Source organism: Coregonus lavaretus, assembly GCF_964263955.1.
Source record: "Coregonus lavaretus genome assembly, chromosome: 16".
NCBI lineage: Eukaryota > Metazoa > Chordata > Actinopteri > Salmoniformes > Salmonidae > Coregonus > Coregonus lavaretus.
In genome coordinates, this window is record NC_140003.1 from 34,082,071 (window position 1) to 34,097,955 (window position 15,885).

Below are 15,885 nucleotides of genomic sequence, written 5' to 3' on the forward strand. Positions count from 1 at the left end.
GGTGTTCTTTGGATGCAACTCAGCATTCTTTGTCCTCCAAACACGACGAGTTGAGTTTTTACCAAAAAGTTATATTTTGGTTTCATCTGACCATATGACATTCTCCCAATCCTCTTCTGGATCATCCAAATGCAATCTAGCAAACTTCAGATGGGCCTGGATATGTACTGGCTTAAGCAGGGGGACACGTCTTGCACTGCAGGATTTGAGTCCCCGGCGGCGTAGTGTGTTACTGATGGTAGGCTTTGTTACTTTGGTCCCAGCTCTCTGCAGGTCATTCACTAGGTCCCCCCGTGTGGTTCTGGGATTTTTGCTCACCGTTCTTGTGATCATTTTGACCCCACGGGATGAGATCTTGCGTGGAGCCCCAGATCGAGGGAGATTATCAGTGGTCTTGTATGTCTTCCATTTCCTAATAATTGCTCCCACAGTTGATTTCTTCAAACCAAGCTGCTTACCTATTGCAGATTCAGTCTTCCCAGCCTGGTGCAGGTCTACAATTTTGTTTCTGGTGTCCTTTGACAGCTCTTTGGTCTTGGCCATAGTGGAGTTTGGAGTGTGACTGTTTGAGGTTGTGGACAGGTGTCTTTTATACTGATAACAAGTTCAAACAGGTGCCATTAATACAGGTAACGAGTGGAGGACAGAGGAGCCTCTTAAAGAAGAAGTTACAGGTTTGTGAGAGCCAGAAATCTTGCTCGTTTGTAGGTGACCAAATACTTATTTTCCACCATAATTTGCAAATAAATTCATAAAAAATCCTACAATGTGATTTTCTGGAATTTTTTTTCTAAATTTGTCTGTCATAGTTGACGTGTACCTATGATGAAAATGACAGGCCTCTCTCATCTTTTTAAGTGGGAGAACTTGCACAATTGGTGGCTGACTAAATACTTTTTTTTCCCCACTGTATATATAAAAAATAAAAAAAACATGGGGGATTGGAAGTGATGCAGACAATTACATTGATAGAAGATACAATCTATCTGCAATATTAAGCTGATCCATTCCCCCCCCCCAAAAAAAGAAAAAAAAGAAACAAAAAAAAAAGGATCTCTCTGTACTTTGCTACGTTCATCTTTGCCTTGATCCTGACTAGTCTCCCATTCCCTGCCGCTGAAAAACATCCCCACAGCATGATGCTGCCACCACCATGCCTCACCGTAGGGATGGTGCCAGGTTTCCTCCAGACATGACGCTTGGCATTCAGGCCAAAGTGTTCAATCTTGGTTTCATCAGACCAGAGAATCTTGTTTCACACGGTCTGAGAGCCTTTTGGTGCCTTTTGGCAAACTCCAAGTGGGCTGTCATGTGCCTTTTACTGAGGAGTGGCTCACTCCGTCTGGTCACTCTACCATAATGGCCTGATTGGTGGAGTGCTGCAGAGATGGTTGTCCTTCTGGAAGGTTCTCCCATCTCCACAGAGGAACCATTGGGTTCTTGGTCACCTCCCTGACCAAGACCCTTCTCCCCCAATTGCTCAGTTTGGCCGGGCGGCCAGTTCTAGGAAGAGCCTTGGTGGTTCCAAACTTCTTCCATTTAAGAATGATGGAGGCCACTGTGTTCTTAGGGACCTTCAATGCTGCAGACATTTTTTTTGCTGATATTTGCCATGAAATGCAGCTGATGTAACGTAGTTAGCTAACTATTTTCTTGCTTATTGTGTAATGAAGGATAAAAATACCTGTATTTACATTTTTAGTCATTTTAGCAGACGCTCTTATCCAGAGCGACTTACAGTTAGTGAATACATTTTTATTTAATTTTTTTATACTGGCCCCCCGTGGGAATCGAACCCACAACGCTGGCGTTGCAAACGCCATGCTCTATCAACTGAGCTACATCCCTGCCGGCCATTCCCTCCCCTACCCTGGACGACGCTGGGCCAATTGTGCGCCGTCCATGAGTCTCCCGGTCCCGGCTGCGACAGAGCCTGGATTCGAACCAGGATCTCTAGTGGCACAGTTAGCACTGCAAAGCAGTGCCTTAGACCACTGCGCCACTCAGGAGTACGCCTATGGATGTGTAACTAGCTATGTAGCCGATCTGTGTATGGATCCTAAAACATTTGGTATAAATATTAGTTCAGAACAGTGGTTTTAATTGCTTCCACCAGTTAATCATTAATCCCCAAGAAATTGCAGAAAATTACTGTTACACACATGACTGTTACATGTCAATATTATATAATCTCAATATTAGCTAGCTATGAACCTCAGCTATCGACTTCAAAACAGTCTGAATGGCATCAATGAAGCCTATGGATTGAGTAGACTATAATACAACTTTATTGTGCCAAGGATACAAGTCGTATATACATGTAGTTATTGCCAAGCATGAATTCCTCACATTGTAGCCAGTATACTGACCATGTACTCTACTTTGGCAAATAAAGGTGTGGTTCAGGTATGAATGGCTGTGAGATATTCTTTTTCAGTCATATCCAATACCAGGAGTATCTATCTCGTCTTTGAATGATGCCGTGTCTGCATGTATGTACTACAATTATACACTTTATCATTGGTTACACATTGTAACTATGTAATAGATGAGAACACATGATTTAACTAGTTAAAGGCTGATTTGTAATTCATATATACACAAACTATGCATCATGTAAATACTCTAAAACACCTTCATCTCAATATCTAATTTTCTTCATCTGCACTGATTTGAGGACACAGGATAGGTGTAGTATTTAATCAAATAAGAGACCTGAATTTCAACCAGTAGAGAATGTGAACCAATTCCAGTAGAGAATGTGAAACACTTTATTGAAAGAAGTGAATTATCCAAGTGTAATAAATACATAGTAATATTATAAGTACAAGTTCAATCTGTACTTCAATGCACATCTGGTGTGCATTATAATAACAGAAGACGAAAGAGGAGGTGGGGAGTGAGGTGTGAGAGGGTAAAAGACAGACAAAGGGAAAGAGGTAAGAACAGAGAAGACAGCATTTGATTAATGAATTACAGTGCTACTAAACTTCATATTCTCTCAGGTCATCACAATTACATAACTGTCTCTAGCTGTGTCTCCTAACCAGCCTTGGCCTCCCAGTTGGCCTGAAGGTTATCTTAAGAGCGGGTGAGGTGGCAATGACGAGACTGAGGGTTGGCATCCTCTCTCACATCAAAACATACCTGCAGACGAGAGACAGATGAAGAGAGAGCATGATTAAGCCTTGTGTTTTTTTATTCTAACACTCTCAGTTATCATAATCATCAGGAGGTTAAATGCAAAACTGACCTTGGATCATTAACTCTGGGACTACTACATCTCTATCTGTATTTCAATGTAAAGCATCTCTTTAATTATACTTCCTGTTGACCCAACCATGTGACCGCTCACCTCTGATCATGCTGTGCCCTCTATGTGTCAGCCAGTTCAGATGCAGGAGGGGTTAACTGACACAGCTGATATAACCTAGAGGATTTAGGGAGAAGGGGGGAGAGGGATGAAGTGAAGGAGAGAGACTGTTATTGAGAAAATAAGGTAGTTAAAGAGACAGTGTTCAACAGGAATATGTGTGTGTGGCCTCACCTGGTGTCCACACTAAGTGATTGCAGAGTACTTTATACTGAAAAACATGCACAGACACACAAGGACAAACAATATAGCGTAGTTATATAAATAACGAAGTGTCTTACTATTCTCCATGGTTGGTCCTCTTGCCTATTCTTTGAAGGTGGAAGGAGCCAGTTATACACCTGAGCCTGCTTACTGCACAACACAATCCATCAATCAGATTGATACCCAAGTGTGTAGGTATGGGTTATAGGGTGTCTAATTGTTCTAAATGTTTTCAATATGGGTGACTCTTAAAAGAGCCTGTTTTGTTTTTGTACAGACATCACCCTTACCTGAACAGCACCCTCACCTGAGAAGTAGAAATCAAAGAGAGAGAAACTGGGAATTGAATAACTGCAGTTGACATCGCTAAGTAAATGGAAGAATACTCTTATTGCAGTGTGGATGGCTCTTAAAAGAGCCTTTGGTTGTGCATAGTGTAGTCTATGGTGTTGCCAGGGAACAGCACCCTCTTCGAAGAAGTAGGAGGTGAAGATCTCCCGCACACGGATTGCCTCCCGCGCTGCATTGTTGGCCCCCATCCTTGAAACATCCTGCAGTGCAGCAGACCTCTCCTCTGGCACACGGCAGCGAACTGCATATCCCCTCCTGGTCCTCGTGTCTGTCCTCATGAAGTTATGCAAGACACAGGTAGACTTCACATGCCTGAATTCCCCCAGGAGGCAGTCCAAGATGGCCCTGGTCACACAACCGTGCAGTGCCCTACACGGTAACTGTAGGCAATCGTTTTGAAGGAATCTCCAGTTGCAAGGTATCTGTAGGAATATGGAAGATAATGTCATTATTAGACATTTACATCACCAGGTCATTGTGGATTACTAAAGTATAATATCTCTTATAACAAATCATGATAACATTGGATAGATAGATGCATGTGCACACGCATGTGTAGCATGTGACAACAGCAGGATCATATCAAGGATAGCGTCAAATGAATACATAAATACCCCTTGAAGCTAGATGATGAGTTGATCATTTGAATCAGCTGTGTAGTGCTAAATCAAAAACAAAAATGTGCACCCCTTTGAGTCCCCAGGACCAGGACTGAGAACCACTGCTGTTCATTGGGAACTCTTCATCTGCAGACAGGCTTTCACAGCTCTCTATATCTGAGGACAGAAAACGTCACAAGAAACAGACTTCATTATACTCAAATTAGACAGCAATGAATATTATGCTACTATTACTTCTGTCCTCACTTCTAGGGACTGGAACTACACAAAAGTACCTGCCCTATCCAGAATAGCCTACTCTCTCACTTTGACAGTTGGGGCTGCTATCGTTTCGCCCTCCTCCATGGCTGTTAGCTAGCTACCTACAAATACATTTGGAGTTTGTTTTTTACAATGATAAATAATACATCAAGATAGCTAATATGAAGTTAGGTAGCTGGTGATATTTAATTCACTTAGCTAGCTAGTTATACAGTATGTAAAGTTTGCTAGCTAGCTAGCTACGTTAGCAGCTCATTTGAGTTAGCCTGCACTGTAGCTGGTTAGCTCATATTACATCGGGTCTTTTTACATTTTCGAAATGTAATTACTTACTTGAATAGGTTCTCCCAGCCATGTGGACGATTGGAAACAGGGCAGCAGAGTTTGTTTGTCACAAGAGCATATTACTATTTAGCTGTGAATTAATTCATGAAATGGAGAATGGATTAACCTATTTACCCATTTAATAACCAGACCTTCATACAAACTTGCTATGCTGAATTCTTGACGCACAATCAAAAATGCTGCTATATATGCTGCCTGCACACTCTCAAGCGAGCCACTCTGGCCTGTTCTTCTTGTTCGGCGAGGTTTAACGGCGGTTGCCATCCAATAAATGTTACATTACCGCCTCCTACAAGACTGGAGTATAACTCCCTTATACTTCGCTTTAAAAAATAAAAAATACAACAAATAATCTACCATCTAACACTACACACACACACACACACACACACACACACACACAAAAAAAACTACCATACTCCACTATTTAAATCTATGTATTCCTACTTCATGCCAGCAGCTTTAAAGGATGGGACACAACCACTTAACACACCCTGAAATCTGGGCTGCCATTGCGGCACGCAGCAATTTAACGAAGTGCTCAATGGCTAAACCGCGGACAAATTACTTTGTTACAAATCAATTTACCGGGCAAACCTTAGTAAAGGCTACTCACCAAGAAAATAAGCCAAAAACGGTATGGTAACTTTCCAAAAAAAGCTGAATGCCATTTCCTTCGGTCCGAGTTTTACAGTTCTGTAGGCTAGAAAGTGAAAGTGAAAGTGTACGTTCCAGTTATCATTCCCTCTGGAACGCCCTGGGAATGTTTCAAAGGAGAAACAAAATTATGGGCGACAACATTTAGCCTAAGTAAGCAAGCAAGGAGTCGAGAGCTCTGATTCCGATGCGACGTGTCATGTAAAAATGTTCCCAGCGTGAAATAGTTCCCAATCGTTCTGATCGTGTTCTGATTGTGACGTCAGGCTGTAAACATTTTCCCCGCGTGAAAATGATCCCAGTTCAATAACTGCACCCGCATTTCTTTATGTGGATGGCTGAAATCGTGCGGATGCCTCCCTCTCTCACCCTCCTATGAAGCGAGATACCCGCAAAAGTTTGAACGTACGTATCGTTAGCATAGTAAGAAAATCCATACCTAAATTGTTAGGATCGTAAGAAAAGCCATGCATGAAACGTTAAGGTGAAATGTAATATGTGAACATAAACACCATGTTACGATTACAATTTATTCTTGAACAAATCTTGTGTTGCAATTCTGAACTACAATAACACCTTTCAGAAATGTGGCAGTTTCATCTCACCAACAAAGTAAAAACGTACATCTAACGGCCTGTGAGGACTGTTCTTCTTCAATGAGGTTTAACGGCGGTTGGCATCCAATTTGTTGCATTACCGCCACCTACTAGACTGGAGTACAACTCCCTTCTCTTTCCTTGAAAAATAAAATAAAGCAAAGAAATATCCTACCATCTAACACTACACTCACAACTTCAAAACTACTACTAATAATTAACCCCACCCTTCTCCACTATTTAAATATACTCACTCCTACCTCCTGCCCTCAACCTGAAATGATGGGACATCACCACTTAATACTCCCTGTAACTCTTCTGCTGTCAAGTCTCGCATACCCAAATATCTCTCTGCAGCTGCCACCACATCCTCAATTTTCTTCGATTTGCGTTCCATCCCTGCAGTACAATTAATAACCATTGCTATAAACGCTAAAAACCCAATCTTACTGAAACATATATCACTTGTTGTCCTATCCCACTGTACTGGTACATATCTCCTACTCTCACCACTCCCCCCCCCCCCCCCCCCCCTTGACCCCTCTTCCTCTACTTTCTTCACTGCCTCCGCATAGGACAACTTCTTCTCTACGCTTACCCTGGAAACCTCAACCTGCTTCTCTCGTACTGGACATGTCTGATCCCCAGCCCCATGGCCACCCCTACAATTAGCACAAACCACCACTTTCCCCACTGCTTCACACTCCTTTGTCTCATGCCCTTCTGCACACTACTCACACCTTGGAATCTCCCTCCTACATACTGCTGCCACATGCCCATAAGTTTGACACCTGTAACATCGTAATGTACTCGGCACATAAGCTCGCATAACTTATACAGTGGGGAGAACAAGTATTTGATACACTGCCGATTTTGCAGGTTTTCCTACTTACAAAGCATGTAGAGGTCTGTAATTTGTATCATAGAAAATCACATTGTATGATCTCCAGACCTGAACCAAAATAAAATCTTTGGAGGGAGCTGAAAGTCCATATTGCCCAGCGACAGCCCCGAAACCTGAAGGATCTGGAGAAGGTCTGTATGGAGGAGTGGGCCAAAATCCCTGCTGCGGTGTGTGCAAACCTGGTCAAGACCTACAGGAAACGTATGATCTCTGTAATTGCAAACAAAGGTTTCTGTACCAAATATTAAGTTCTGCTTTTCTGATGTATCAAATACTTATGTCATGCAATAAAATGCAAATTAATTACTTAAAAATCATACAATGTGATTTTCTGGATTATTGTTTTAGATTCCATCTCTCACACTTGAAGTGTACCTATGATAAAAATGACAGACCTCTACATGCTTTGTAAGTAGGAAAACCTGCAAAATCGGCAGTGTATCAAATACTTGTTCTCCCCACTGTATATCCTAACTTCACTTTATCAGGCAAAGACTCAACTTCAAAACTCAAAAGAACAGACAATGACCCTTCTGTTTCCCCACTCTCGCCCCCGTTTGTGTCGCACCAAACGATGAGCATCACACACATCGGGAATCTTCTCCTTCAGTTGATTCACTTTTACATTTACTGCTACCCCAGTAATCACTCCTCTCAATGGCACCCTTTTCTTAAGAGCGAAACAATTCACAATTCTTTCCCCCATTTGTTTAACTCTGAGCGCCTTCTCCCTCTGCCCAACAGAAACACAAACAATTATCACTAGACCACTTCTGGTTACCCTCACCGATTCCACTATACCCAACGCTTTTTTCCACAAACTTCACTCCTACTGTCACAGACTCATCTTTATCCTGACCCTCTGCGCAAGCCTCTGGCTCCGAGCACTTCACCAAACCTACCACCTCCGATACTTCACCCTCTTCCATTTCTACTCCTGTCTTCAGCTCACTTTGCTTACATTTCCTACCACTCTTCTTTAACAAACCTTCTCCCTTTTTCCCGCCAGTTTTTACCGACTCAAACTCACAGTCTTCCTCCCTCTCTCTCTTAGACCTCCTCTGCCTCTCTTTTTCCCTCCATTCCTCCTCATTCATCCAAGTATACGTCTCCTTATGATAATACTGCATTTCTCCTGACCAATATCTGTTTCTTGCCTTCTCAAAGGACTCCATTTCCCCCCTCCTTTCCCTTCTGGCGTCTATTCTATCCTCGGCCTCACAGTCCACAATGACCTCTTCATTGCTTTCCTCTTCTGATCCGCTGTCCTTCTCTTCTGAATCACCATTGTCTTCCGATCCCTCATCCGAGCTGTTATCCTGACTTTCAGCGGGATTTTCTCCCATTCCAACTGCTCGTCTTTTCGCTGAAGAAGCCATGCTGCCATAACAGATACCACGCAGGGCTGCCTACCCTCCCATGGTATCCGACTCATGCCATATCTCCCTTGAAAATAGCCTTCAATATATGTTGTCAAAACCACAACTTCAACAGTTTACCAGCAAACTGACTACCGTTCTACGTTTACACTTCTTCACTGGTCGCTCCCCCAACCTACTCTGTGGAATACCAAGGAAGAAAGACAGATCCCTGTGAGGATTGAGGAGTGCTACGAGAACAAGCATAACACATTACTGGAAGTCAGGAAAACCGGAAAGAGGAATCCTGCACGTTTTCAAGTTAAAAGTCTCCATTCTCTATTAGTCATCAGTTGAGTTTACTTCACATTTATGTATCTAATGTAATGGATTTGTTTGCCAGCGCAAGTCTAGATAGCAATAGCTGTATTATGCCTACAACAGTGAAGTTTCAGTCAGCTAGGTGTATCTCTACAGCATGGACATTCCCATGCTTGCACCTTATTAAAATATGACTAATTCAATATTGCACCATCCCATTCTCTGGGCTCTGTCTGCAATGATAACCAGTAGTATATACCAGGAATAATGAAACATAGAATAATAATAGATGTTTGGTGAATCTATTAATTATGTATGACCACTGGAGTCTTTGCCACTCAAAATATATTTTTATAGAATATTTTGAGATTTATTTCATCACTCAAAATCTTGCCAAAGCATATTCTGTAGGAGGGGTTAATATGAATGTAAAATAATTTGACATGATTTATATGAATCGGGTCATGAACATATGGACTTTGAAATGAACAAGGGAGAGGTTAAACGTAGGCTAAGTCTGACATAAGCTTATTCCCACACTTTACAATAACTATGTTGCAGTGGTCTTAAGTAGTCTCAGTATAGGCTATTCCCTCCATCGCGACACTGCAGCCCAGTTCTAGCTCTTGTGATCTCCATGCAGCACCATGCGCCTTCGGAAAAGCACCCCTCAGCCTCAGAAGATGCCCTTCTGGAGGCATGCAGTCATAGAGTCATTATACCCTAATGTAGGCCTCTTTGCCTACTAGCCAAATAAAGTGCAGAGCATGCATGATGCATGCAACTCGTCATTCCAACATATTTTAGCAGTTAATTCAACTCAGTCAGTCAGTATGTCATCCATTCAGTCATTTGTCTGAGTTGCAATAGGAACTAAATCAAAGAGAATAGAACAGTCTTATCCATTTGTTTATTGAAATACATGTGTATTCAAGTTCTTTAGCCTATCACTTTAATAATTCAATGTTTAATTTAGGCCTATCCAAATAAAAAAATTGGCCTTCAACTTGTAGGCATTGCAATTTAGGCTATCGTTTTGGGTACTGGTGTCTTGCGGAATAATTTTAGAACTCTATTTGTGTTTTATAACAGTTTTTATTATAGGGCTCCCCTTACAAAGAGACCCTAGCTCACAGGCCTCTAAATATAGCTTCTAAATAAAACAGATCTGGCAATAAGAATAGGTTATAGATAGTCTTGACCATTTGGGACCCCTTGGCTATTTCGCTCAGGACAGGTTATAGCCAAGACTTCATCAATATTTTGTTTTGTCTCATTTATTGATATGGATATAGCCTCTGTGTGATGGGGTTGTGCAACGCAAATGGCTATAACAAGCGTACATACTCAAATATCGTGCTCCCAAATACTGGAAAAAGTGTGATTCATTAGGTTACATGATCACTATAATAGCCCCACACGGCTATAAAAATTAATTATGCAATTACATGGCCATCAAAAAACACACAACAGCATGGCATATTTACAGTGCATTCGGAAAGTATTCAGACACCTTGACTTTTTCCACATTACAGCCTTATTCTAAAATGGATTAAATAAAAATGTTTCTTCATCAATCTACACACAATACCCCATAATGACAAAGTGAAAACAGGTTTTGGGAATTTTTTTCTTTACATTGGTATTCAGACCATTTGCTATGAGACTGAACTCAGGTACATCCTGTTTCCATTGATCATCCTTGAGATGTTTCTACAACTTGATTGGAGTCCACCTGTGGTAAATTCAATTCATTGGACATGATTTGGAAAGGCACACACCTGTCTATATAAGGTCCCCCAGTTGACAGTGCATGTCAGAGCAAAAACCAAGCCATGAGGTCGAAGGAATTGTCAGTAGAGCGCAGAGACAGGATTGTGTCGAGGCACAGATCTGGGGAAGGGTACCAAAAAATGTCTGCAGCATTGAAGGTCCCCAAGAACAAAGTGGCCTCCATCATTCTTAAATGGAAGAAGCTTGGAACCACCAAGACTCTTCCTAGAGCTGGCCACCCGGCCAAACTGAGTATAAATATAAATATATATAATAAATATAATATGCCATTTAGCAGACGCTTTTATCCAAAGCGACTTACAGTCATGCGTGCATACATTTTTTGTGTATGGGTGGTCCCGGGGATCGAACCCACTACCTTGGCGTTACAAGCGCCGTGCTCTACCAGCTGAGCTACAGAGGACCACCTTCTCCCCCGAGTAATCGGGGGAGAAGGGCCTTGGTCAGGGAGGTGACCAAGAACCCGATGGTCACTCTGACGGAGCTCCAGAGTTCCCCTGCGGAGATGGGAGAACCTTACAGAAGGACAATCATCTCTGCAGCACTCCAGGAATCAGGCCTTTATGGTAGAGTGGCCAGACGGAAGCCACTCCTCAGTAAAAGGCACATGACAGCCCACTTGGAGTTTGCCAAAAGGTACCTTAAGGACTCAGACCATGAGAAACAAGATTCTCTGGTCTGATGAAACCAAGATTGAACTGTTTGGCCTGAATGCCAAGTGTCACGTCTGGAGGAAACATGGCACCATCCCTACGGTGAAGCGTGGTGGCAGCATCATGCTGTGGGGATGATTATCAGCGGCAGGGAATGAGAGACTAGTCAGGATTGAGGCAAAGATGAACGGAGCAAAGTACAGAGAGATCCTTGATGAAAACCTGCTCCAGAGTGCTCAAGACCTCAGACTGGGGCGACAGTTCACCTTCCAACAGGACAACAACCCTAAGCACATAGCCAAGACAACGCAGGAGTGGCTTCGGGACAAATCTCTGAATGTCCTTGAGTGGCCCAACCAGAGCCCCGTACTTGAACCTGATCGAACATCTCTGGAGAGACCTGAAAATCGCTGTGCAGTGATGCTCTCCATCCAACCTGACAGAGCTTGAGAGGATCTGCAGAGAAGAATGGGAGAAACTCCTCAAATACAGGTGTGCCAAGCTTGTAGCGTCATACCTAAGAAGACTCAAGGCTGTAATCGCTGCCAAAGGTGTTTCAACAAGGTACTGAGTAAAGGGTCTGAATACTTATGTAAATGTGATATTTCCTGGGGGGATTTTTCTTATAAAAACCCGTTTTTGCTTTGTCACTATGGGGTATTTGGTGTACATTGATGAGAGGAAGAAAAAAACAATTTAATACATTTTAGAGTAAGGCTGTAAGGTAACAAAATGTGGAAAAAGTAAAGGGGTCTGAATACTTTCCGAATGCACTGTAGATAGCGGAATAGGCTTAGCCTAAATCATATTTACTTTCTATTTTGCAGCTCAGGCGGTTATTCTAGACAAGGCTCTTCTGCGTCTTTATCATTTGCACACAAGTCATTTGCTGAAGGCCCAAGCCTATACTACGTCATCTACAGTTATAACCTCGTTATTAAAACAAGCTCTAGACTTTTATTTTGGAAATGAAACCAGAAGCTGAAAAGCAACTCTAAAGTCTGGGCTAGAGTTGCTTGATTGACAAGCTAACTTTGACTAGCTACGTTCTGTTCATGTCCTTTGCAGATGCCACATTACTGACAAAAGTTTGTACGCATAAAAAAGATCTGTAACCGAGTAAAGGGATACGTAAAGTAAGAATTGAACGTGTAAATGTTCATTCATAGTCGTAACATAGGGTTTGTACGTTTATAGATCTAGTTTAATGTTTGTTTCATGTTTCACGCATGGCTTTTCTTATGGATTTTCTTATGATCCTAACGATATGTACGGTCAAACCTTCCTTGGACCTCAGAAAAACTATTCTATGGGCACTCGCATATGCTTCACACATATGCCAATCAATGGTGGCCAGGACTATTGACACTGACCAATCAGAAGCTTGTTGAGGCGTGAGGTCAGCATATAAATACCCAGACTCGCGCATCAAAGTGCTGAGGGTTGATGTGAGAAAATATTTTTTGCGATTGACAGTGCATATATTTTAGTTAGTTAGATAGCTAAATCAAGGGCGAGGGAAGGTGTGAGAGAAAAATCGGCACGAGCTCAGCCATCCACATAAAGAGACGCACGTGCAATTATTGAACTGGGAACATTTTCACGCTGTGAGAAATTTTACAACATGACGTCACAATCACAGCACAATCAGAACGATTGGGAAATATGTTATGCTGGGAAAGATTTTGTCATGACAACCTGCACACAGGTAAAGTAATCTACAGACGGCAGGGTTGCCAAGTCTAACAAAATGTCTAAACCAACCTCTAAAAACCCGCCCAAAAGGCCTGAAAACTAGGCCACATTTGTTTTTGGCGCAGCAAGAGAGGAGTTTCCACATTTATCCAATGAACCCTTTTTCCATAACATCATCAAGCAAATTAAGAAGGAATATCAACTTAATTTGTGAAGACGTAGGAGCCCTATTCGGACGGGATTAGTTTTACTGGGGAGTTCGGGTAATGTAATTATGTCCACTAGCACAAAACACCAGATCTGTCATTTTAGACCCGTCCGAATCTGCCATGTCAGTCATTTGTTCATGGCAGGAGAGTAACAATTCCATCCAGAATAAACTACTGTTTTTTGGCAAACTCCAAAGTACTCTGATAATACTAGTCCCGTGCGAATCGACATCCCTGTGTTTTGAGAGAAATGTCTGAGTTTGACGGGTGTTGCTAGCGGTTTGCGCAAGAAAATAATAATTGATTCGATAAACTGGACCAAGTGCTGCGCATAACCCATTGCCTATATGAAGGGCCTACATGTATCAATTTTCACAATAAATGCTTTTGATTATACTTTTTGTGCTAATGGATTGAACATCGGTAAATGCATCATAAAAAATATTCCGCCTATTTATTTAAACCCTTGCTGTTAATAGATTGCAAAGCAGCATACAACTGAGGAAAAGACAAGTTCACTTTCTCATCCATAGCCTAAAAACGCATATCAAGTGCAAGTGCTGTTTGGCTCTGAAGGCTGGGGAGCATTTAGGACGTCTTCTACTGCGGATCGCTAAAATATCCTAATGATTATGATCACACTTCCTCAATTTAAATATTATGGCGACACTATACCAAAGATGGTTTGGTATTGTTTAGAAACTTGGGAACCAAGCTCGAGTTATCAGTGTAGCCTGTTATCGCCTGGACTTGTTAAAATATCTTCACGCCTACAAAAAAAAAACTCCAGGCTTCCGTCATAACTGTCCGAATCGTCCTCTGGAATAACGGACATTCTGGTAATACTAGTCCCATGCGAATAGGGTTTAAAATAAGCAGAAATCGTTTTTTTGTATAAAAGCCCCTTAGATTTTAATTGAGAATTTAATTGGACATTTTATTGATCTGCCAGTATTTTCATTTAGAGATTATGTTAAACTCTTTGATGTTTCCTTTCATGTGTCTGTTGGAAGCATAGTAAGGTCCTGGCGGACCATTTCTGGACCCACTTCATGCAGAACTATTTGCCAAGTCTTCAGTAGAGGCAGAAGTGGCTGAAGGACACTCCAGACTCGAAGGTTGGACAAGTGGCCATGATAGTGGATCCTCAGCTACCACGAGATTCATGGCCCATCCAAGATGGAAGGATCTGGACTGCGGAGGTCAAGGGTTGAATCTACCTCCGTCCAGTTGCCCGATTGGTGAAGCTTCCCGCCGTGTTAGACGACACAGACCTGCCTTCACAGAAAGGAAGATGGAGGCTTTTACTAAATTCGAATTAGTTACACTAGATTAGCCCATTAGATTTTAATTTAGAATCCTCTACATTTAATTAGATCTACAAGGACATTTGATTGATCTGCCAGTATTTTAATCAAATCAAATTTTATTTGTCACATACACGTGTTTAGCAGATGTTATTGCGGGTGTAGCAAAATGCTTGTGCTTCTAGCTCCGACAGTGCAGTAATATCTAGCAATTTCACAACATATACCCAATACACACAAATCTAGTAAGGAATGGAATTTAAGAATATATACATATATGGACAAGCAATGACAGAGCGGCATGGACTAAGATACAGTATAATTTTATAGAATAGAATACAGTATATACATATGAGATGAGTAGTGCAAGATATGTAAACATTATTAAAGTGACTAGTGTTCAATGTCTTAAAGTGGCCAGTGATTTCAATAGGCAGCAGCAGCCTCTAATGTGCTAGTGATGGCTATTTAACAGTCTGATGGCCTTGAGATAGAAGCTGTTTTTCATTCTCTCAGTCCCAGCTTGGATGCACCTGTACTGACCTCGCCTTCTGGATGATAGCGGGGTGAACAGGCAGTGGCTCTGGTGGTTGATGTCCTTGATGATATTTTTGGCCTTCCTGTAACATCGGGTGCTGTAGGTGTCTTGTAGGGCGGGTAGTTTGCCCCCGGTAATGCGTTCGGCAGACCGCACCACCCTCTGGAGAGCCCTGCGGTTGCGGGCGGTGCAGTTGCCGTACCAGGCGGTGATACAGCATGACAGGATGCTCTCAATTGTGCATCTGTAAAAGTTTGTGAGGGTTTTAGGTGCCAATCCAAATTTCATCAGCCTCCTGAGGTTGAAAAGGCTCTGTTGCGCCTTCTTCACCAAACTGTCTCCGTGGGGTGGAGTATTTCAGTTTGTCAGTGATGTGTACGCCAAGTAACTTGAAGCTTTCCACTTTCTCCACTGCGTTCCCGTTGATGCACCCTCTACTGTTTCCTGAAGTCCACGATCCTCTCCTTTGTTTTGTTGACGTTGAGTGAGAGGTTATTTTCCTCGCACTACACTCCCAGAGCCCTCAACCCCTCCCTGTAGGCGGTCTCGTCATTGTTGGTAATCAAGCCTACTACTGTTGTGTCGTCTGCAAACTTGATGATTGAGTTGGAGGCGTGCTTGGCCACGCAGACATTAGAGAGCACCAGACTCCGTTTTGTTATAAGAATATGTCGCAAGAGAAAATATTATTTGCCCTTA

The 15,885-nt window shown here is 42.2% G+C and overlaps 2 protein-coding genes across 16 annotated transcripts in view; both read right to left on the reverse strand.

Annotated features, from left to right (window-relative positions):
• The window catches only part of LOC311144170 (uncharacterized protein), a 106,689-nt gene that overhangs the window by 46,778 nt on the left and 44,026 nt on the right, over positions 1–15,885 (reverse strand). The gene's annotated exons all lie outside the window — the stretch shown is intronic.
• Positions 1,770–6,469, reverse strand: LOC311144171 (uncharacterized protein). 15 transcript variants are annotated; one of them, XM_084180177.1, is made up of 7 exons: positions 5,771–6,378; positions 5,143–5,224; positions 4,616–4,704; positions 3,885–4,350; positions 3,655–3,727; positions 3,356–3,584; positions 1,770–3,147 (listed from the first exon to the last, which is right to left on the reverse strand). In XM_084180177.1, exons 2-6 carry the CDS (start codon positions 5,162–5,164, stop codon positions 3,560–3,562), a joined length of 675 nt encoding a protein of 224 aa, XP_084036303.1. In that variant the 5' UTR covers positions 5,165–5,224; positions 5,771–6,378; the 3' UTR covers positions 1,770–3,147; positions 3,356–3,559. The 15 variants fall into 15 exon arrangements, 2 of the variants coding, with proteins under 2 accessions (XP_084036303.1, XP_084036304.1); XR_014614474.1 differs by lacking the exon at positions 5,143–5,224 and having other exon boundaries at positions 3,356–3,430; XR_014614477.1 differs by lacking the exon at positions 5,143–5,224 and having other exon boundaries at positions 3,356–3,430; positions 4,543–4,704.